At 38.7% G+C, this 25,143-nt stretch overlaps 1 protein-coding gene across 1 annotated transcript in view; it reads right to left on the bottom strand.

Annotated features, from left to right (window-relative positions):
• LOC114068709 (glutamate receptor ionotropic, delta-1) overlaps positions 1–25,143 on the bottom strand; it is a 248,750-nt gene that overhangs the window by 97,289 nt on the left and 126,318 nt on the right. The window contains exons 4-6 of the mRNA XM_027905054.1: positions 16,939–17,112; positions 4,398–4,559; positions 2,913–3,032 (exon numbers count right to left, since the gene is read on the bottom strand). Coding sequence (XP_027760855.1) covers positions 2,913–3,032; positions 4,398–4,559; positions 16,939–17,112 — 456 coding nt within the window. The remainder of the gene's footprint in view (positions 1–2,912; positions 3,033–4,397; positions 4,560–16,938; positions 17,113–25,143) is intronic.

Raw genomic sequence — 25,143 nt, 5'->3', positions numbered from 1 at the left:
TTTTCTGAAGTTTCCCTTTCGCTAAAGTACAACCAAAGGAAAAATAAATGGTACATACAAAAGCACTATAAGCCTTTACAAAAAACATATGGTGTTAGACTTGTGTAACAGAAGACATACTAAGTGACTTGTTGAATAAAGCAGAAGGTATACTAAGCAAGAAAATACATATATTTACTTTGCACTCCTGACTAAATCACAGCTAATGAAAGCAACAGTTTTCTACAAAAATACCTGATCTCAGGGCAACCGGAGAGTCAAGATGTGTCTACAAAATAGCTCTGAAAATTCCTGCTAGATTTTAGTTACTATCTTGGACACCCTCCTAGGAGTCCTTCTGGTGGGAATGATCCCCAAGAACCTTCGTATGGGATGCTGAGAGTTAAAAGTCCACTTGCTTTTGACTGGATTCTGTCTAAGGTTCAACACTCAATGTTATAGTCTTTTGCCTTACCCTGTCACAAATTCCAAGTGCAAAGATTTTTTTGTAGGGTCTGGACAGGGGTAAATAAATACAGATACTCTCTATGCAGAAGAAAACCATGCAGAAAGCCCCTCTGTTTTTTACCCAAAAAATGTGCCTCCACAGCTAAACCTGAGCAAAGGTTGGAATGGAAACAACTAATAATAAATAATAATTAGTCTCTTACTCAAGTAATATAAACAAGACAAGCATGACTTCCTGAGTTTTTAAAAGTAATTCTAAGCTATAACATATTTTTGCTGCAATAATACAAGTCAATTCAAATAACTGAATTCCAGTAGTTCCATGGCAGTTATGCTCTGAGAGGTATCATCTCTTCCAAGTTCTTCCATAGACTTCTCTAGCATATTGTTGACTTTTTACTCTCTCTCTGCATTACACTAAAAGGATAATTTCATTTTATCTCAGAGCAGCATTCCACAGCCATTAGCTTTTTACCCATTTAGAATTATACTCCCTTTCATTTTTGGGAACTGTATAATGTTCTGGATTTGACATCCAAAAAGTTAGGCCTCCTACATTAAACACCTAATCCCAAAGTAGCACATTAGGGATCAAAAGTGATCAGTAGTATACCAGGTAAGCCATTTTAGCAATTTTTCCCTTTAGTCATTTTACCTATTTCTTTGCCTTGTAGTCCCTTTTGAGTGGTATTTTAGCTCTCTCCACACCTCAGGATTTTATGTCAATTTGGTCAGTGTGCTACACATGCCAAAGGGAGAGCTTTTGTATCTGTGTTACCATATTTGAAATACATATTAGAAAAGAAGATAATGTATAATCATACATCACAGTTTGAGCCTTTAAGGCTCAAACCTGTGCTGAGTGGTGTTCATGTCAATTTTACTGAAAGGTAAATCAAAGCATCGAGCAACTATGTGATTTATGCAAAGTCACTTGTGAATTCTGTAACAAACTGGAACCAAACTGAAACACCCCATGACATCCATATGCCAGGGATAACACAGCACTGACAGGACACTCTTGCTTTTCTGCAGTGGCAGCTGGGAACTCAGGAGGATAGTCCACAGCATCTCACATGGCACCAGACACTTCTGTTCTGCACAGTTGTGCATAAAGGGAGGTGCACACTTCTGACTATGAGCTGGAACTGTTTCCTAGACCTCCTAAGCTGACTTTATTTTATTAAATAGACAACACTTTCCCAAATTGAGGCAATAGGGCATATATTTTTTAATAATTCAGGTGGTGTTTAAAACTTAAGACTTCCTAATTTTCAGTCTTCCAGAAGTGAAAGCTGACAGAGAAATAGCCTTTTCTGACCATTGCAATATAGGAGGGTGCCTAGCCAATCTGAAGTGCTCAAACACATTTTTTTGGCAACAGAAAATTTTCAATTATATCTCCTGGAATTTTATGCATTTCCAATACTTATCTGCCTTCTGCTGAATTTCTAAAAGATATTTCACGCCTTTGGCTCCATGTCCAGAATCCTTGTGCCAAACTAGACTCTGAAAAAATCTCATCTTTTGCTGATAAAATTGATAATGCAAACACAAGTTCCTTGCTTGTTTTTTCCATTTAGACTTCTGTAATTTAAGTGAATCGAAACAAATCACAGAAACCAATGGCCAAATGAAAATAGAAAATGTCATATATCTTAATTATTCATGGAAAACCTCTCTGTTCAGCTCTGTTTAATCTATAACTCATTGATCACACAGTGGTAATATCTGTATTTCAACCAGCTGACCAGTTCAGAAATTATTTGTATCCTGGGTTCCAATCAGTACCTCACTGCTCAGTTGAGAGTTTTATTTACTTTTGGAGCATCCCCTCTGCATGAACTTGTTCAAGGTAGCCTTCTCAGCTCAAGACAATTTATGTTAATAAAGCCTCAGAACCACTTTAACTGCTTTCCAATCCCCATCAGTTCTTACTCCACCAGCTACCACTGATGAATCATCCTTTATTTTTCAGGAAACGGCATCATTCTTTTCGGAAATTATCTTCCCTACAGTTTTTTTATTTATGTATCTCAAATTCTTGTAGTAGCTATACTTGGAACATCTTTTTGTGTTTAGGTAATTCATATTCTCAGTTATCTTCCTTAGTAAGACAAGTGCCAGTTGTATTATATCTTCCATATTTATATTATATCAATCATATCTTAATTAACAATAAAATACATGACCAGAATTGTGCAGTCTTCCCTATTATTTTCACAGGATTGTTATGGCACTGCATCATTACTGCACATGGGAAACAACTAGCAGGATTCCTGCCTACCAATATAAAATTAATTTTCAAGATTTAAGTGTGTAATAAATTAGAAAATATTTCTTTTATAGTAAATCTCTTCTGCAGCCTACCACTAATTCATCCTTAAAGAATAACATTTTCTCCTGTGAAGCAGAATGCACATTGTTTAGAGGAAAAGAAAAGAAAGAAGTAGCATGTTCTTTACCCTCCGCACATCTTTGCCAAAGGTTTCGCTGTAGCTTGTGCCCAGGATTTCAAATTGAACATAGGGGTTGGCACCATCTTCTCTGAACTCCATAACACCAGTAAGCCCAGTTATATGGCCCTGAGGAAATAAGTTTCAAAAAGTTTAGAATAGAACAAATTTACCTTTATAAACACTCCTCTGCATTAAAGGTGTGCAAAATCTGCTTTAAAAATGCTTACAGTGAACTTAAATAGAGTAATTACATGTCCTTAAGTAGCTCACCCCAAAACCAGCACCAGACAAAAGACTTTAATTTTGGGTAGTTTTGGTTTTTGTTTGTTTCTTTGTTTTGTGGGGTTTTTTGTGGTTTTTGTTTGTTTGGTATTTGTTTTGTTTTGTTTGTTTATTTTGAGGTTTTTTTGTTACTGTTTGGTTGGTTGGCTGTTGGGGTTTTTTTTTGACAATTACTTTAGCACTAACACACCCACTGTTTATGGCCATCAGGTCATCACTGTTCACAGAAACAGAGCCCAAAGAAAAGAAGAATTACTTCGGTGGGCTGTGAGACAACAGCTATTCTGGGTCTGAATACAAAGGCATGAACATTCAGTCCAAAAGAAAGAGCTGTGCTCCCAAGAGAGGCAGGGGAAAAAAAGAGAAAATTCAATTCTAAGTATCTCTGTGAAAGTATCACCGACTTTGATTTTGGGTTTGTAGCAAAGAAGCTTGAAGTGACACCAAAGTTTCACATAATTTAGCAACAAAGGATGGCATCATTAGGACTGGTCAGAATAATCAAACTACAACTTTTTACTAGAGGAAAATTATTTCATCGATTTATATTGGGAAACAAGGGGTTTCTTCAGAATAATTTCTAAAGTCAGGACAGTAAAAAATGGGAGTGTTTTTTCCAGTGGTACTTGTGATCAAGTAAATTTCATACAAGAAGCTGTCATGCATCTGCAAAACCACAGTACTGTCCATATTTGAGTAATTCAGCAATGCTGCAAGACGTTACACATAACACATACACGTTACACATAACACAACTATTAGTGACAACTTAGCTAAATCAGATCCCTACAGTGCACAAAAACATACTTACCAATGCTCAGCTAACATGCAAAGCTAGTTGAGTTGTAGTAAATGGAACAAAAGTCTTAAACGGTATCACTGGTTGCCCCCTTGAGCTCCTTAGGTTGTTCTCTTTATAAAATGTATCAATTTCTATGACCACTCCTAATCATACAACCTCCACAGAAGGTAGCTCTGAGAACAACAGGAGTAGAACGCACATCGCTGGAGCAACGCTGCAATGTCTGCAATTTGTTTATCATAAAATCATTTACTTGTTTCATAGCTCTGGATCATTCCTGCTAGTTATAAATCACTTGCTTTTAATACAGAAAAGTTGAATAAAAATTAAAAACCTCTTCAAATGCTCGAGTAGAAATGAAGTAACTCTTTCAGTTGCTCACACAGCTGTGGTTTTATTTTTCTCACCTTCTTAATAGTCTCTAGCATGGATCGTCCTCCATTCCAAGGTTTGGTGGATTTCCTCATGCAGTTCAGACTTGCCATGCTGTGCCATTTCCTGTCCTCCAGTTTTCTGTGGAAAGCATTGGCCAGCATGAGCACACTGTCATACAGGTACAGGTTGGAAACCTGCAAGCAATAATAAGAATGAGCCTCTTTGTTTATTTGAGCACCTTTCAAAGAAACTGCAAAACCAGCGAACAAGGAGAACAAAAGAAGGCATAAGCAAAAACTAAAAGCTGGAAATGTTTGACCTGTTCAATAGTCAGGGCATTTGAGACAAATATCAGTGAACCTGAGTCCTTCTGGCCAAGGGACTCTGGCACACATGCACTGCCTGAGCATTACCTACACCACTGCAATGCAGTGCTGTAAAGTAAGAGATCACACTTCACATATAAACTCAGCTACAGAGGGAGTACAGCTATCTATCAGTGCAAGACAAGGATTGCTACTTTTTCAGTAAGGAGAGAAAGACGGAATAGAATTAAGTTGTTGGGGTTTTTATTCATCCGAGCAATCTCCTTGGTAATTTCTGGCACAGCAAAAACACCACAGTGCATGAATGCAAACTAATGCAACTGATTAGAACAAAGGGAGGGTACATGACAGTATTGTTTCCGTCTTATCATCTCTCTCCACCAAATATACAGGAGACTGGTTACTATGCTTCTTTCTCTGGAACTATTGATTCTAGTCTCCTTATTCTTGATTTTACATGAGAGATAAAGAGAATAATAATAGAGGACAAGGGCTCCAGTAAGAACAGAACACCACACTAGCAATGCTGAGCTATGTATTTCATTTTTCAAACCAAGACATGGCCAGCAATACAAGATCAGATCTTTGACCTGTAGTGGTATCCACCATAGGTGGTAAAACATGAGCAGTGGGAGTTTGCTGAGAAGTAATTTAACAAAAATAATTAAATACTCTTCACCTGTTTCCAGAGTTCACATGCACTCTTCTTCAAACTTATGCACAGTTTTGATTTACTCTTTACTAGATTCAGATCTTCCGTTCACATCATTTGCAGAATATACTATTTTTTTATTATTCAAATTATCTTCTCCCAGCCAAAGGCTTTAATCAGGGTGATCCACGAATATGCCATTTATCTTCTGTAATTTTTCTAATTCACTTTAGAATGTGATGCCCAGAGACCAGGAAAGGGCTACATATGGAAGTTAATGCAGCTGCATACTTCCTATAAAAACTTCACTCTCTAAGTGTGCCAATAAAACTGTCACTCTGTGAAGGCTTAAACATATATTACTGTTGCATCACTGGCTCCAAGTAAACTCCTGATATCTCTAAGATTCTAATCTTCAGAAACAAAATGCTTCACATTCCATAATCTGGAGTTCAACATTGAATACTTGTTCAACATAAATTGATACTTCTCGTATAAGTAAAACTGAACAGAAGATATATAAACAAAAATTCATTTTGAAAGAATAAAAATAAAAAAAAAAAAAAAGAGGTCAAGAATACCCATGCATTTGACTCAATATAAAAAGGGATCTTAACATGAAAATAGTGCAGAACCTGTGAGAAACTATCAGTGAGAATCACTTCCAGCTGCCACTGACACCGTTTTTCCTTCTTTTCTTCCAAGCCTTGCTGAACAAGCAGTCCACATTGCCTATACTTGCTGTTTTATCCAGCAAACTTACTGGATAAAAGGACTAAAAGTTGCTGGTTTAATCCTTTTCCTTTTAAAATAGTTTCCAAAGTAGCTACTGTCCAGACTTTCTTAGTAAAGAGTTAAGAGTCCCAGCAACCAAGTTTTCTTCTCAACTGCATTTGTTTCCCAAGTCTCCCGCCGTTTCCCAAACAGCTTTCAAATAAAGCAACCAAGTGGATCCTTATTATTCAACAGGGCACTTTTCTTCTTCTGGGTTAAACTACTCTTCACAGAAAAAAATCAAAACAAACCTCAGATCCCTCAAGATAAACCACACACCACAAAACCTGCTTACTTAGAAAGAGGTTTTACATGCAGAGGGAAAAAAAAAATACGATTTCTTATGTGCCATCATGATCCTTTTTGCTCCCCTCTGAGTTTTATTTCACACACTCCCTTTTAACTGACAACTCATTGTCCGTTGCCTTGAACTGCCACAAATGAGAAATGCTTTGTGTTTTCTCTGGTTTTCACTGTTCTCTTGCAGTTCTGGAAAACTGCAGCCTCACTCCCAAAAACAGTGTGCTTGGTATGCTAGCAGAGAGCTCTAGGACAAAACAGAAAATGCGCTTGGGTACACTGTTTTCTTACTCTTTCTACTTTTTCTGCTTTTGAAGAAAACACCCCAGTTCTGCAGGTATAACTTACTGTGAGAATTGTGTTGAGGATCTCAGCCTAGATGACCATGCATCCAGCTCAAATTAGCTTATGCTGCAGAGCAAAACAAACCACACCTATGTTTACCAACCTAATCCTTATAGTTCAGCTAGATTGATAATGGACTTTGTTTCGCTATTGTTCCATTAATTTCTTTTGAAAAAAGTGATATAAACTGAGTGACAGCAACAAAGGGTCTGCGCAAGAGGAATCTCCGACTACTTATAACCTTCTACCATGCATCTGGAGGCATGTATCAAGGCAGGAGAAAATGCTGCAGAGAATATAGCAAGTTACTTTTTGCCATGAAAAGAATATTCTGCACGTCTTACTGTACACAGGTATCCACTGGTATTTCTCCACTCCAGTTCTCTTCTACTGAAAACCTCATCCAAAACATGAGTATATGGTGGTTTTTAATCAGTAAAATTCCTTTCTTCATATAAACATACTCCATCTACTCCAGGAATAATGACATGCGTATATTACTACATTTTACTAATTTCTCACTGAAGAGTCAATATCATACTGAAGAGTAAGTTGAATCTTATTCACACAATCAACACTTCTGTTTTTTAGAACAGAAAATGTACAAGCTAGAAAAAAAAACAGCATCAAAACTTTCACAACTAAGGCTGGATCTGTAACATTAGGAAAAACAAATTATCTTTTTTAAAAAAATATTTTCTTTGTTCAATCTGCTAATTAAGCCATAAATTAATACAAAATATATAACTCCACTCTATTAAGGACAGCCTTTAAAACTTACACAGTCTATGAGTCAAGGCATCTGGTTTTGCACAGTGATCAAAGAGTAGTGTCTAGACAGTGTGTTTATTTAGAAGAAGAGAAGACAGGATGTTCACATGATACTATTGTTTGGGTAGTCCTCTAGGTCAAGAGTCCCTTTAAAGTGCAAAACATAATCAAGAACAAAAAAAAACCACAGTTGCTCAGCACTGTGGGCAGAGCAAAACCCAGCTCCTGACCATCCACAGTGGTATAGACTGAGTGTCTTTACCTAATTCCATATGAGAACTAGCTTTATACTAGAAAACAGGATTATGCAATCAGGTCCAATCGGATACCTGAGTAGTGCCATGTGAGTGTATCTGAACAGTTGATTCCTTCAATACCTACAGTAAGATATATTATTAAATTGCTATAAGGTATATTTTTACCTACTTTTTTTCCCCTTAATTCCTTTCTGAGGTAGACAAAAATACTTAAACACCTTAAATATGCTCTTCTCAAAATAATATTCACTTTCTACTTGAAGTCATTACTATGTATATATTCTCTTGTAGAAAAAAAAGTTACTTAAGATACAGAAATTCTGGCCTGATGTCCCAGTAAATCCAGGGATACAATAATTTCTTTTTGTGACATTTTAACACAGCAAAATCTCTGCAGATGTTCTAGATCACATTTGCAACGTGAGTTTGCTGTAACCTCCAGAACAGCAATGCTTTGAAAAGAAAAAGGATTCGGTAGACATAGCCTGTATACATTTGAAACTGCAAATGCACACAATAATTTTCAGTGAACTATCAAACTCCCTATGAGTACAGACATGACACGGAAAGAGAATTTGTGAGATATCAGTGGTTAAGCCATATTTAGTACTGTCAGAGGCACGAGAAAATAGTAAAGTTAAAAATTAGTCTTCAGGTAGCATTCAGAATTCACAGCAAAGCAAGAGAGAGGAAGAAACAAGGCAATATACTTGGTGACTTTGGGCTTTCAAAGCTCTGGAGCATTTTTTATTTCCCCTATTTGTATATTTGCAGGGGAACAGAGGAGGGAAGGGCATATATCTGCCTGAAGAGATTCCCCTTAATAGAATAAAAATTCCTAGAATAGAGCAAAATGTTTAATTTCAGTCATGTTTGGAGCAAGAGACAGTAATTTTCAGTTCTTCTTTGAATCCATTGCTGACAGTGTAAGAGCAGGAGGTACTGAAATGCTTTTTAATGTATCTGCTATAAGAATGATGGTGACTGCTTCAACAATAAGTTATAGAATATGCCTGTACATGAGTAATTTTAGGCATGTTCTAGTTTATCTTCTGGAAATTATTCCAGACTTTATGAAGCTCTCTTTCATATTAAAGAAATAAATCTACCATACACTAGTAGAGCACAGAAGAAATTTTCAACGAGAATGGAAATCTATCACATTATTAAATGTCATTTCATAGAGGTTTCTATGTGAGTTTCATGAGATTTTTCGGAGTGATTTTACTTTTAAAGTTATGTAGAAAGATAGCTTTTAGCTCCTTCAGAGGGACTAATCAGAGACAAGTGTTCTTCTGGGAAGACCAGAAAGCCACAAAGGCTGACCCCAACTTCTGAGCGGCCAGGAGAACCAGGAGTCCAGCCAGAGAAGAATGCTGAAGAGACCAGCTGGGAAGGCAAGCTGACACTGAGATGCCACTACTTCAAAAACTCATTCCCGAGCTGGGCATCTGTACCTTGCTGCTGCCAAAATTGCTCTGTGAGTGGCCACAGCAGTCAGCTCCAAGGATGAAGCAGATGGAAGAGGAGCTCAGATCAAGTGCAGCCTGCCAGCAGCAGAAACACTTGCGGCCTGGGGAATGGTATCATGGTGACTGCATATGCACACACCAGCATGCCCTAAAACTGCGTTTCAACTTTCAGAGTTCAAGTACTGCCAGACACAGTTACACCCTTGGTCTCTAACGACAGAATGCATCTTTCTCGGAGCAGAGAAGATGGATGGTGTACATATGGTATAATGGCGAGCTTACAAAGACATTGTCAGAGTGTAGAGACTGAAAATTTAACCTGTTTCATTCTCTTAAATAAGTTTCATAGACTCATAGAATGTCTTGGGTTGGTAAGGACCTTAAAGATGGTCTAGTTTAAACATGGCTGTCATGGGCAAGGATGCCATTCACTGGAATAGCAGGTTCATTAGAATGAGCAAGTTACTCAAAGCCCCATCCATCCTGGCCTTGGACACTGACAGGGATGGAGCATCCACAACTTCTCTGTCACCGGAGCACTTGCCAGTGAAGTCTGAGGCAAATAAATCACTGAGTACCTCAGCCTCCTCCTTACTCTGGGTAACCAGGTCTCCTATTTCCATTCAGAGAGAGTTCACAGTGTCCCTTGTCTCCCTTTTATCACCAGCTGTACCTATAGAAAATTTTATTTTTGCCCTTGACCCCCTGTCCAGACTTAATTCTATTAGGGCTTTAGCTTTCCTAACCTGATCCCTGGCTGCTCTTTGTATTTCTCTCAGGCTTCCTGTCCTTGCTTCCATCCTCTGTAGGGTTCCTTTTAGTGTTTGAGTTTGTGCAGGGGCTACTTTTTCATCCATGCAGGCCTCTCGGCATTTTTGACTGACTTCTGCTTTGCTCCCCTTGAACTCCAGGATAGTGAGATTGCTGTGTACCCTCCTCGCTGCTCTAAGGATGTTGAACTCTACCATTTCATGGTCACTGCAGCCAAAGCTGCCCTGCAGCTTCACTTTTCTTACCAGTCCCCTCCTTGTTAGTGAGAACAAGGTCCAGCACAGCACCCCTCTTCTTTGGATCCTCTGTCCCTTGGAGAAGGAAGCATTTCAAGAACGTTCTGGATTTTTCATGCCCTGCTGTGATGTTTCTCCAAGAAATACCAGAGTGGCTGAAAGTATCACACGAGGACTAGGGCCTGTGAATGTGATGCCATCCTATCCATCTCTATAGGACTCTCATCCTCTTAGTCTTCCTGGTCGGGTGGCCAGTATGGCCACTATAATGCCACCTGTCCCTGTCCTCCCTTTAATCCTGACCCCTATGCTCTCGGTGAGCTCCTCAGCCATCCCCAGGCAGAGCTCCATGCACTCCAGCTGGTCACTGACATAGAAAGCAACACCCCCTCCTCATTTCCTCTGTCTGTCCTTCCTAAAAGCCTGTACCCTTCCATTCCAACAGGTCAGTCACAAGAGCCATCCCACCACATCTTTGTGATGCCAATAAGATCATAGCTCTGCGGAAGTGTGCACATGTCTAACTCCTCTAATTTATTCCTAATTTATATTTGCATAAAATATTAAAGTTGGGTCCCAATGAAGCCAACTCATTGGCTGAAATTCTTTTGTGCTGCTCTTCAGGTGGTCTCCTGCTGAGCTGTGATCCTTTCCCAGGCTCTGGGCATCTCTTGCTGGTGCTCACATCATCTGGTAGGAGTGGGATGGTCTGAGGTTCCCCTCCCATGGAAACTTTAAAGCCCTCTTCACCAGCTTGGAAAAACTATGAAGGAGAATGCTCTTCCCCTTCTGTGACACACGGAGCCCATCAGCTTCCACCAAGCCAGGTTTCCAAATACAGCCCCATGGTCCAAGCAGCCAAACCCTGCACCAGGATACAGGCCCAGGCACTTCCTGAAGTTTGAGGTTGACGCTTCAGCCTCTCCCTTCAGCATCTCCATCTGGGTGGAGGAATCAGCCCCCACTGGCATAGATGGTGCAGATCTGCACTGCAGAAGTGCAGCGTCTGCCCTCAGATGAATGTCCACCGTTCTGCACTGGGGGTCAGGCAGGATGAGTGCCCTTGACCTGTGCAGCTGGTCACAGAATTGCCCAGTTACTGGGTTGTGTGGACTTCAGCTCTCTCCAATTGTCTCAAGGAATACTCCCCCTCAAAGAAGGCGTCCCAAAACTCTGCCCACCACGTCCTGGTCCACACTAGGACTGCCTCTGGGACACCGTGGGGGTTGGTTCCTGTTACTCCTGGCCCTGCCCATGCCTTGTCAGCAATTCTTGGTTTGCAGAAACCACTGTGAGACTGCACGAGTGCCTATGATATAAATACATGCTTTGCTGCTCAGAGAGAACAAAATCACAGCCAGCAGCCTGGCGTTCATGAGAAAGACAGAGTCAAAAAACAAACATTCATTAAGGACTCAAATGTCAGCTTCAAACTTCCAAGGGCTATTTATTTATTATCACTGAGGCAGCTGAAATAAAATTAATAAAATACTCCCAAAACCACAGAAAGACAAGCCTATTATTCTGACCGTAAAGAAATCTAACTTGTGTATGATTCAGTGCTTTGCCTGTTCTAGTTTTAGGTATCTCAAAAAATGGCCTTTCCAAAGGTTTCTTTGGGAAAATGCACTCTTGGAATCTCTCTTTAATTGATAAGCACCTCTTCTTCTTTGCTTTTTTATTTTCTGCTGTTTTTACTGAGTTCCACATTTTACAACACTTTTCCCCACCCACAGTTTCTATTCTCTGAATGTTCACTGTCCTTCAGCTATTTATTGTGAGTAATTAACATAATTATGAGTGTTTTCTTCCCCAGTATGTTTTATAACAACATGTTAACAATAATACGAGGCCTGGGTTCCCCTGTGATGCTTAAGTTTGTTAGCTGGAGGCATTGGCTTCACTCATTAAACATCTCAAGAATTTGGCACAGCTAACTCTAACCATCCAGGCAAAGTCTGGTAGGAGACATTTAATAAAAAAACCAACAAAATACAACTAAGAGTCAGACAGGAGGACAAGAGGTAATGTTGAAACTGCAAAACAGAGTATGAGATTATAATTTTATTCTACCTCATTTATAAATAAATATGGGTGCAAATTAGGTTTCTGAGGCAATAACAAATGAAAAATGGAGGCACTAACCCTTTCTTCCAGCCACTGTTGTCTGCTCCCTGATAGAGCACTGAACAAAAATTCAATGAAATTATTATGCAAATAGAGAAATCCAGCAGTCAGCAGAGGCAGTCTGAGCAGAGCAGAAAAGCTCACTGGGATTCCAGCCTCCAGAGTGCTCACAAAATTCCTCATGGCCACAGGAAACCCACAGTGCTTTGGGGTTTTTTAACAAATTCTTCTGCTAACACACTTTGTATAAAGCACATGCCATTGGTCTTCAGGGAGAGATTGTGTCGTGCAACGGGCAGTAAAGTCAGTTCAAGGATATTTTTCATTCATGTGGTACTCATAAACAATTCCCTATGACTGAATATATGGCCAAAAATCCAAACTAAACTTTACTAAAGAGACACGTAAATATAGGTTTTTAATGAAAGAAAAAGAAAAATATGGCTCACTGATCCTTCATTGGAGAAAGTGGATGCTTTAATAGGGGTTAATCAATATTTACTGCCTCCAGTAGCACTTACAGCTGTGTAATAACAGCAGTGTAAACAGGTCAAACGAGAATAAGGCCATTTAGTTGGAAAAACTGCAGGATCAGGCCCTTAAGTGTAGGCAGCCAAACACATTTTCAAAACATAACTTCACTTACAGAAGTTAAATTGAAGTGACTCCTGAAAAGAGGATAGTTCAGGAATAAAAACACAGCTCTGCAGGAACAAGTGCTAAGAGATGCCTACAAAGATATCTGATGGACACGTCTCTAAGGAAGGAAATTTTTACAGAGGGAGAAGAGCAACTCTTTCAATGAATAGCCTCCCACACTTCACAATATCTTCTCTTCAAATATGTCAAAGCAATACCTGGAATAGTTCTTCAGCAGGGATGTTGGACCCTCAATCCTGTCAGCAATAACCTCATTATTTTGTGACACAGTATGGTGGCATTTCCTTCTTGCCTTTTTAATCTTACTATACATTTTGGACCATTCTAAATGAATTCATATACACTGTGGCCCTGTAATACATTTTAGTATCTTTAGAATCTCACATAGATTGAACTCATTAACTGCATAAATGGCAAACATGGTAAAAAAAAACCTCAGGGGAATTACATTTCTAAAGAGAAATCTGTCTTCAAAAACAAAAAACAGGAGAGAACTGATTTTGAACTTATGAACACATCATGAAATTAAACAAAATATCTTCATCAAAAATCCAAGTTTGTAGAGAGGTGTCAAAATTAACATTTATTTAAAGGGAAAGACTTTGGAAAGCAACAGGTTATGCAGCAAAATTTCTTTCAATTGGCTGTGTAAGAACATGTCTGAAATAAACTAAATAGTTTATAGCAGTTATACCACTATACACCATTCAAATGCCATGCATGGATACATACTAAGTCTACCCAGGACTAACTAGATTTAACTATGAATCTTGAAGTGCTTCTGTATTCCCTCTCCAGATCAGGCAATACTGACAACAAAGATACCACAAGATACTCATGGCCAATGGAAGACAGCAAATTCTAAACTGAGTCTTTTCCATTTACAAAGAGTAAGAGAGATGGACACAAAAAATCCAATATGAAGAATAAGGAAGAGAGAAGTGTAGACTTCCAAAGCCAAATAAAATGACCAAGACAGGAAACTATTCTACAGCTTTTTCTCCAGTCAAAGCAGAAGCCCAGCTGAGTATATTATACGTGCAAGAAATAAGGGTATGAGCAAAATTTTGACAAGTGGGTTGATGGAATAAGATTGGATTTCCACAAAGCATTCAGAGCAGATGAGGTTTTGGATGAGCTTGCAGAACAGCATGATCTTTAAACGCCTTGTCAGAATGCCAAACCAGGATGATCACCCACTGAAAAACAACTTTCCAGGATATGGTACTAAAGACACAGAGAACAAAATCATTCCAAAAAGATTTTCATTAATTTAGCCAGAACAAAGTTAATAATCCATGACATAAATGTTTCTTTCTTTACTAGCTTGTTAAAAATGCTAAATTCTCCCCTATAAAAATATTACAGCTAGAGGCTGACAGACATTAGCTTATTCTTCTTCAAAGTCATTAAATAAATAATTAACCAACAATAGCTGGTAAGTTACCTTGACAACAAACACTTATTAATATGAGACTGCCCAAGGGAGAATGAACCAGGGATTTCCAAACTGTGGTGTTAATCAAACTACTTCAAAGCAACACAAAGACTCAGGGCTGGCAGGCGGTCACTGCCTCTGGTGGATTCATGCAGCCTGACACGGAGCTTGGAGCTACTGCAGCCTCTGGCAGTGGGGGCAATTTAGTGATGTACTTCTGTACAGCAAAAGGTCAAAACTATTTTTTGAGCATAAGAAAGGAAACAGAAAATTGGAAGGACCTGAACTGCAGGACCATTAATAACATGTTAGCCATACTCAGAAATTATTACAAGCCGTATGTCCACAAGGTGTTACATAAGATGTTCTGGCAAAGCCTATGACAAAAATGCAGCTGTGGAGCACTTCAGACACAACTGCACATCATAAAAGCATCCTGTATTCAATCTGTAGACACTTTAAGATAGCACAAGATACACTGGGGACAGCAAATTCGAGAGTTCTCACAAATGTCCTTCATCTTTCATGCCAGTGAGACTGGACATAAATGCTATGGACTCAGCTTCCAAAAGGCAAACATTTTACCTCTGAACTTCTTTACATCTCTTTCTTCTAGGTTCAGAGAGAAAAAGCTAATGGGTAAAGCATAACACTACCATACCATTCCCTTAAAGACAGTTTCTAAGGTGGTATAATATTTCTGGAAGACAAAAACTGAGAATGTTTTGCTTCTCAAAACTCACATTTGGGAATCAGCAGGAAGAGGGTCCTTTTTGAAGGGTCCTTAACAAAGAAATTTAGTAATTGGACACAAGGCTGTTTGTGCTAGCAAACTAGCCAATGTATTAGCAAATAAGAACTTGCTCAGCGGCCTGTCAGAGCTCTTCAGATGAGTCTCTGAATTAGATTATTCATAAACCAGCATAGGCAGTAATAGTCAAAATCCTGCTGTAATGGAAGATTGTTCCCCAATGAGTGATTTGTTGGTGCAGCATAGATAATTTTTTCATCACACTGGAAATTGCTTTGATCCTCTGAAATGAGCAGCTCTTGTTCTCATTACAGCATACCTCAGAGTTACTAACAAAGATCAAAAATGTTTCTTTCTTTCTTAGCCAAAACAGGCATAGACTTTCATTTATGCAGAAAGAATACACCAGTGCTCAGAACTACAGGATGTGTGATAGGCATTTCCCAGCCTTTGCCACTGCTAGGACAGAACCTGAGCCCGCAGAGGTTCTCTTCAAGGAGGAAAGGTCCATATCCCTCCCTTAAAGGATTTCAATCTCTGCAGCTACAATTTTTTAGTAGGACACAAGTTAAGTAAAATGAACGTCCCTACCCGTGTTTCTTGGGAAATCTTGACCCATTTTGCTTCCTGACAATCTTCTTCCTCTCCTGGTCTTCCATAAGCCTCACACCTTGCTCTTTAGAAGCTTTTCCAAGCCAGGATATGAGTTCTCTCTTTAAGGAACCCTCATCCTGCACCACCTTCCTGGCCAGGGTGCAGTAGTGCAGACTGCCAACAGCCCCCTCCCCACAGCCTAAACAAGCCCCTTCTAGACTCACCTACCCACACCTGCCAACCCACAAGCTCAACCAACGTGTCCTCACTCAACTCATCTCAGCTTAAGACTAAATTTTCGATCAAGTTTATAGTTTTATCCAACACCTTCAACAGTGACACAAACAAGATCCTTAACTGTGCCTAAAGTAAACCAAAACACACAGAGTTCCCATTGAAAGTCTAAGGCCTTTGTTTGTAAATTGTTGTACTGTCCTTGGAAACAGCACTTCAAATTATATTTAAATTACGGCAAGAAAAAATTCAGATATCTGGGATAAATTGCCAAGAAATTTCAAGATGCTGCTTACATCAGAGTCAAATCTGTTACCAAAATCTGGAACTTGAACTAGTAGTGCATATTTCACATGCTCAGTCAATTATCAACTGCTGGAGACTTCTGAGACTATTGAAATGGGACAGATTGAATACATCAGCTGGATTCAGTCCATTTAACTAAATATGAAATGCTCCACGCTCGATACCTATCAGAGTTCTGTTATCCTCCCAGATTAACTCTTTCACAACAGAGGTCTAATAAGCATAAACATAATAATCAAGCAGTAATAAATAGCACAAGACTATGAAGGCACAATATTTTTCAAATAAGAAATATTCTTAAGAGAATGAGATATGAAAAATCAGCTCTGAGTTAGTGCAACCACTTGCTGGTACTTCATGGACATAACATCACACCTAAAGTACCCAGTCCCGGGAAATAAAATAAATAATTAAGTCTGGAAAAGTTCACCACAGGTTACACCTCCAGATTTATCTCAAGTGTACTCATTTTCTCCTTCCTTTGAGTTAATACAGTCACGGCAAACTATCGCATGTCAAATTCCTAAGATGGACTTTTCTGCTGGGTACAGCTACTGACCTGCAGCATCTGAAGGTAGCCTTCCTGTGGGTCGCACAGCAGGGACGATATTCGGTGGTTGTTCCTCATGCACCTCTGGCTGTTGTCCCTTGAGAGAGGGAAAATTTGCCGGATCACTGTCATCCTCCCCAGAGCACTATGCACCAACTCTAATATCTCATTATCAGTGATTTCCTGTGAATGGAGACACAGTCTTGTAAAAATATGCATTTGTCCAGACATTTTATATCCTCCTTTTATTACTGGAGAAATGTTTTCAAAAAGACAATAGGAGGAAAACATTACAGAGGCACATGCTTAGTCTAGGCCAAATGTTATTATTTTGTTTTTAATAACAAAAATGCTATTTTTTTATACATCATCTGAAACAAAAGAGAACAGCCTAACACAGTACCATCTATCTTGGCAATACTAAAATTCTGCATATACAGTTCCTCATAGAAAAGCACCAAGATGGTTTTGACAGGTTTCTAAATAAAAAACAAGAGCCTTGAAATAAAATTTATATAGAAAGAATTCTTATTTAACAGACTAGAACCTCACTATATCCTCAGGACAAAATAACAACTGGAAAACATAGCAGTCTTCAGGAAATATGGCTCTTACACCTTGAACAATGCTATAAGTAAGCACTTTTCCCACAAGAACAGTAGATCATTTCTGCAGACTAATCCTGGTAATGACTCGAGGAAGCCTTTTGAGGTTATCTGTACTAGGAAACAAAAAATAGAAGAAATTTCATGGAAGGATTTGACACATTTAGGAACACCAGTTTCTGCACACAGAATAAATTGGATAAGATACAAGGAGATCTAAAGGACAGGCCGCTCTTCATTCCAGGCTTTGCACTTTCTAAAGCTTCTTTGCAGACCTTCACATGCCTTAGCCTCCTAATCCATCCTGGGACAGGGTCTGCATCTACTGCTCTTGAATGGGGACTGAAGCCAACTCAACTACATATTTTTTATTTGAAGAAAAACACAAAACCAAAACCTCTTTTTTTCACCCCAGGAAAATCACAGGGTTAGCAGATCCTGAAATCATATCAAAGGTGCAGCTTGTGATGTTTTCTCCTGGCAGGAGTTCACCGTGAGGAAACACAGACACAGTGGCATTGCTGTCTGCACTCATCTGCCGAGCACCTGCTTTACATCCCAGCTCCTCACCACAGCCACCAGCAGCATCTGGAATTCACATCAGCCCATCTCCAGCACAGGTGGACCGTCCCAGCTGGGCCAACCCAGTGCCCAGCCTGTATAGGGCTGTCTCAGCCCCCTGCAGGGCAGGGGACCTCAAATTATTCCTGTTGCTGCACTTAGTCAGCAGGGCCCACACCTTGAGATGTGTCATCAGCAGAAGTGAACTTGGCCCCAGACATTTAACATTCAAGAAAAATTTTTTTTTGTTTTCTTGCCGTTTTCTCTGTCAAGCTGTGAGTGAAATGACCGTGGGGTTATTATAATTACTTGTTACGGTTGACTAGTACTGTAGCTTTGGCTCAGGTTAGTCCTTTGCCAGTTTCCCATCATTTTTTAGGACCATGAATTTTTAACTTTGCAGAAGGTGAAATTCATTTCGTTAATGACAGACCAACTGGTGTGGCATGAAAATAGTAAATCAGAAAATAAATATATTCTTATAAAGGAAAAGGTTTTGAAGCTTAATAGAAAATGCTGGGCAGCACCTGTAGCCTTGCAGTCAGATACTGAAGCAGACCCACAAGCTCTACAGATTTCTCCAGGCTGCTGTCTTGGATTTCTCTTTTGTGGAGCTGGGGGGTTGTTAAACCACACCCCATGCCTAAAGTGCAGTCAGAGGGAGAGACAGTTTTATGGCATAGCTTTAGCTCTTAACCTCCTAGGCTGCATCCCTTGGCAGGCACACTCAGACCGAGTGGCTGGAAACAGAGAAAAAAAAAAAGGAATCACAAATCATCCAAACCTTCAGTTCAGCTCACACCAAACACATTTTGTGTTCTCTCCAAGTGATACACAGCCTTTCAAAGATGTCTCATAACCTGTGTCAAAATGCTTCACCTGAGACTTTTAAGCCTATCCGTAGCAGATCAGAACTACTTCCTCCATGGGATTTCCAGAAGTAAGGCAGTAAAAGAGATCAGTTATGATAGGCACATTAACCTAGGTTCTTCCCACTTATCTACAGGCACCAAGTGAGTCCTGAATGTAAAAGCCATGTCACTATCAGCTAAAGAAAAATGGGAGCTTCTGGAGGGAATTTCAGAACCTAAACTTGGTTAAATCTAACCCTGAAAGTGCCACCTTTTTCTGTGTAACCAGCTGACAGTAGCTAAATCCTTCAATGCCTCAGTTCAGCATATAATGCCAAGGGGAACAAAGCTCTTGGTTTGGTTTTTTTTTTTTTTCAGCTGATGGATATTTATATCAGCAAACAATCCGTTCCTTTTTAGAAATGTTAAAGCACAGAGAAAAGAGGTTGCTGTTAAAAGTGCTGGGAACAAAAGGCCTATGTCTGCATTTTAGAGCTGTTCTCTAAACACCAAAGGTAACTGCAGGCCCTCCCAAGCCAGTTCGCAGGGTGGTACAGCCACAGCAGCATCCCAGGGCACCCGGGCAGGTCCAGGAGCAGGAAAGCATGGCTGAGTGCCTGACTGCAGAGGAGAGCAGGTCACAGCCATCCTGCACTAGCCTTGCTATGGAGTCCCCAAGGGGGAGTGTTCCTCCCTTCCTCTTGCCTGGCACTGGAAGGCCCTGCAGGCTTGTCTCCAGAAAACTTACAGTCCTGGCTTAGTAGCACGTGAAACCTTAAATGTCACACGCAGAAAGGTCACCTGTGTCCCAACTGAGATAAATACAGGGAAAAAGAAAAAAAAAAAAGAATAATAGCAAGCCAAAAACAAGGGAAAAGAAGTATATGTGAAGTTCATTCTTACTTTTACACTCAATAAAATAACAGCATACATCCAAAAAGTAGTTCTAAAACTTGGAGTCACAAGGGAGAACAGATTTCACGCTGGTCTTACAATTAAAGTCTATTCATCTACTTATTTGTTTAAAAGTAATGTGTTTCCTTCCTGCCCATGATAGAAAAAATTTCTTTACACTGTGAAACGGAGCGAATTATTTAATTTGGTTTTTTCCCCCAAAACAAATGCATCCCAAATTTCCAATTTCATTCTTGGTTCATTACCCAGCACACAGTTATACCATTTATACCATGCATGAATGCTGTATTGCAAGTAGAGCTTATCAGCTGGTTGGGCCAGGCAGATATTCCTTGCAAAATTCTGTATCAAATGCCCACTTTCTGGCTTTCACGATCCCATGATGTTGCTACTGCATTATAGGGTAAATATTTACAGATGGTGAGTTCTTGCTTGTTTCAGGGATATGCTTTGTGCAAGGTTAAAGAGCCCAACCCTCGATTACATGGCACCTATAACATTAGCTTGCCCTAAAGCCTGTAAATATTGAATTTCTTGAATGAGGGTGGAGGGACAAAAGATGTTCTCATATCTAAGTATTCTCATCCTCATTTTTTTTCCTTTAGTAAGGGAAAGACTGGCTATTCCCAACATAGCAGGGAGCACTTAAATATTTTGGTAGGCAGACATAAGTGTAAGACTGACTATTCATATTCACCCAGGCTAATATTAGTTCTCACCACCTGATTTAATGCTTAGAAGATATTCCTTTAAGCACTCTATTTTTGTTCATGTGGCGTATTAATAACAAATTATTCTGGCATTATCTATTTATTTGCACATAAATATTGGCTATTTGGGGAATTCGTTTATCTGTTTATTTATCTGCACACAAAGAACTTCAGTTAGTGTGCAATATTTAGTCATACTGCTCAGGGGAATATTTAAATCCGCTCCAGTTGTGCTCAACTATCATAACACAAATCGCAAAATGAGACAATTATGTTTCACATTACAGTCCCTATTTTCCTAGAGGTAATGACAGAAAATTATAAATTTTAATGACATTAATAATTTAAATAACCAAAATATATTTCCAGAAAGCATATCCCTGAGAAAACTGGAGGATTAAACTGAAAGACAATGAGGACAGGAATGCTCGTGGACACAACTTACAGATTTATATTTGGGTTTTTTTCAGTAGTATCAATGCTGTTTTTTGGGTTATTCTAACTCCCCTCAGTGCACTATTTGCATCTGAAAAGGGACACTTGTTGAAAATCCAGAAAACATTATTCAATTAACCATTAAAAAAAAAAAATTCACCCCAGCTCACCCTGTACATAGATTTATTCAACAGTTACATCATACTGGCTTCTCTGCATCCCACATGAACAGAAACAGATATATCCATAAAGATTAATCCCTTAAGGAAAGGGCACTATCCATTCTTCACTGCACAGAAAGCATTCTAATACAAGTCTGCATGATCACCTGTCCAACTTCCATTCTCATTGTCCTCCCATACATCCAACATTACCTCACTTCTTTTTACCCAATGCTCCTAAAAATCTCTACAGGGATTTATTTATAATTTAGTTGAATTAGCTCTATTTCTGGATATAAGGACTCTGCACTGGGTGTCCAGATGTCTTTCTCAGATCATAGCGAGTACCTACACAGTAAAAGATCCCTGATTTAACAGAATATTATTCTAAACTAAAAATTAATTATCTCAGGGGAAAAATAATAAAAAACAAGCAAAGTGATAATAAAAGCTGGACAAAACTGAAAAAAATCCAACATTAATTTTAGAGTGGAATTCACTGATAAAACAACTCATCAAAACTCATCTATAACCTTGCTCCTAGCTGACTAAAACTGCAGATTAATTCTAAACCCTAATTTATTTGAGAGTGATGCAGGTATACATGCAGTACACATTCATATGTATATCTTTCAAACATATACAAGTAAAAAAAAAACAACAAAACAAAACAAACAAAACCCCACAGAAAAAAACACATACTTTTTTTTGTGAAAATAAATAAATAAGATACAAATTCTGCAGTGTCAAAGAGAGCAGGGAAGCAAGATTTCCTTAGGCAGGTAATAAATATAGAGTATCTGGAATACAACTGGAATAAATTGTAATTGTAAATTGTTACATTTTGCATTGAAATATGTCATTTTCTGAAGGCTAAGAAATTTTCACAGTGTGTTGCTTGTATTTTTATTCAATTTTTTTACTTTTTTTCCCTGATCATTTTTATATAATTTTAAAATATCTTAGAAGTTTGCCCCACTTGCATCGGTAAGTGATCATTTAAAAGTCTGCTTTTTTCCAAGCAAAAGTAAAACACTGGGAAGTGTTAAAGATTTACTAACTTCTGGTTATCAAAGTAAACACAAATACCATTACACAGACTGATGCTTTAAAATGGAACGAAAAAAAATATTAGGCACTTTCATATGAAAAGAAATCCTAAGAAAGAATTCCAGTCTATCTAACAGTCCTGGCTCTATCCGAGTAAAAATCAGGGCATAACATTTTTCACGGGAAATTTTGCAGAGGGTCTACCTGTTCATAGCCCAAAATGCATATAAATGAGAAATTTCTAGAAAAAAAAAGGATCCAAGCAAAAGTGAAGAACAAACACTGTATTCATAAGGGATTTTTCTTCCAAAGTCAGAAGTTTTCCTAATATTGCTCTACAAACCATGTGCTAGGAAAACTTTGCTCATCATTCATTATCTAACACCTTCCTACATGCTACCCCTGGGGAAAAAAGTAGCTTGCTGAGATAGACTTTATCTGATAATTACTATTCTATTTTCTGCTCCTTTCTCTCAACTTTTAAAAAATATTTTATAGAGGAAAATAATGAAGAAGTGCCCAAGTGACAGTTGAGAAACCGTTTGTTTCTCAAATCAAGAGGATGAGTAATTAGGGACATACTGGGCATGTCTGATGTGGGAAAAGGAAAAAACCAAATACTGGCAGTAGTAATGAAGCTGTAGGGTAGGAATGGAAAGTAAGGAAATGTGTCACACCAGGAAAGAGATGATGGGGCATTTGCTTGTCCCTCATAGAGCAAACTGCCTTCTACAGACAGTGAAACGCTGTGAAGAGAGATCTATGAAAACAACAGAAATAAGAGAGTTGAGCTGAATCCAGAAAAATATTAGCAGAAACATGCTCTGAGTACATTTCCTTTCCTGAAAGGGGAAAGGAAAAAGCATCAGTAGCCATTTTTCTGCACTGTGTTCTGACTGATCACCTAGGCTAAGTTTGGGAAAGTTTTATCAGTCAGCTGAATACAACTTCATCTGCTGGCAACACCACCAGCATCATTTGGAAAGTGTCATCTGTCCAAAAAAGAAGAATAAGGTCAACTGCTGTCTAAAATTTTTGACTGGTATTCAAGTCATGAGGACAATATCATCTCCACATGGCTCAGAGTTCTCCAAGTCCCTCAGCACTTTCTATCTAAGGCTTCCTGCCACTGCTGAAACGTGTACTCTGCTATATTTCCAAACCTTTTTATTACTTTTCCAAATGACAGCACAAATTTTTCTAAGTAATAAAGAAATGAGCCCCTATGTGACCTTAGAGTCAAGTTCCTCTGCATAGCATTAAACTGTATGTTGAGGTGTGAAATTCAGAGATACAATCACCCACTGGGCAGTCCCTGTGAACACCTCCTGCCTTCTTAAAGTGTTGTGCCATGACAAATACCCACAAGGATTGGTACTTGACCTACAAGGAGGACTTTACCTCATAGTATGTTCTTTCTAGAGAGCACCTGATCATTTAGACAGTAAGGAACTAATGTGATGAAAGGGAATATTGTTTGAATTTCAGCATTTGTTAATCCCTATGGTACAGAATGTGGTGATTTTAAGACTATAAAAGAAAGTAATTTGTGTTACCAACAAATACTCCTTTGTGTCTGATCTAATGTGGATTGATTTGAATCAATGAGAATCAATACAATGGAAAAGCAGCAAATGAACACTGCAGTCAAGTAAAAGCTCTACCCTTTAGCTTTCAGACTCATTTTTTACACTTTACAATTAAATCTATTTTTTAAAGCACTGAAAGTGCTAGTAATCCATTACTAGTCATTCTTCTATCAAAACTACATACAATTACAATATAATCCCCCATTACAAATGACTGATATCAAGAAATATGATGCTAAGTTCATCCCTGGCTAAGTCAAATCACTGAGGCATCCCCAAGGGTGGATTTGGCTGACAGAATCTAATCAAACACAATCGTTCCAGCTTACTCACTAGTAGACAGAGAAGGATGGAGTTCCATGATGACTGGAAATCAAATATGAGTCACAGTTCCCATATATTTATGTTTGCCACCAAAAGTATTGAATAAATGATTTGATAAGAAGTATATGCAGTGACTTTTTGTATAAACTGTCACTGTCATAAACAGTATTGAAAAATATTTTGTGAAAAGACCTAGAACAGAAGGTGCAGATCAGAAAATACCCAGTGGCATTCAAAACACAGTTGTATTTGTCTTTCCATACTGACATGTGAAAATATATAGCAGACTTACATAATGTGAGTAGGATGCTGAAAAACAAAGAATAAAAAACAATAGCAGAACCAGGTGAGAAGAAAGACAAATGATGAGATGAAAGAAGGTAACCAAGGAAGTTGTTCCTATATACCATCATATTTAGATTATAAACCATTTTCCAATACTAGATCTCATTTTTACTGCAGAAGACTAAATTGCATTTCCTTTATCTTTCCAGAGTGAACATGTGATCAGATTCTTGTTTTATTTGTGCTGCTATACCCTTGCTCCATCTTAAGTTTCATAAGAATCAAACCTAAGATTTTCAGCCCTTTTGTATGGGTCATGTTTTACTGAGCACTCATCATACCAGGTGCTCTCCTCTAAATTTTCCATATTGTTTTACATTCTCTTGTTTTGTTTTGAAGTGTCTTGCCCAAAACTTGCTACACTGTTCCAATAAGGCCAAACTGATGTCAAACACAGTGAAACAATTGCCTGTCTTATCTTAGAAAGAATGTTTCTGGTAACGTATCTGAACACTTCCTTTGCTTCCTTAGCAAGACCACAACAACACTGATTGTCATACTGGTTTTTATCCACAAGGATTCTAAGTTGCTCCTGCAAATGCTCACCAGCTATACCACATTTTGCAGCCAAGCACAAAATACTCGGCACTTCTCTATACTGAATCACATCTGGTGGAGTGCCTCAGATTTTTGCAAATAAACTGGGTCTACTACAATATGTTTTAAAC

This window comes from Empidonax traillii, unplaced genomic scaffold, assembly GCF_003031625.1.
Source record: "Empidonax traillii isolate 1590-97213 ecotype Southwest subspecies unplaced genomic scaffold, ASM303162v1 scaffold1115:size468604, whole genome shotgun sequence".
NCBI classification, from domain to species: domain Eukaryota; kingdom Metazoa; phylum Chordata; class Aves; order Passeriformes; family Tyrannidae; genus Empidonax; species Empidonax traillii.
This window is presented reverse-complemented; position numbering and strand designations above follow the sequence as displayed.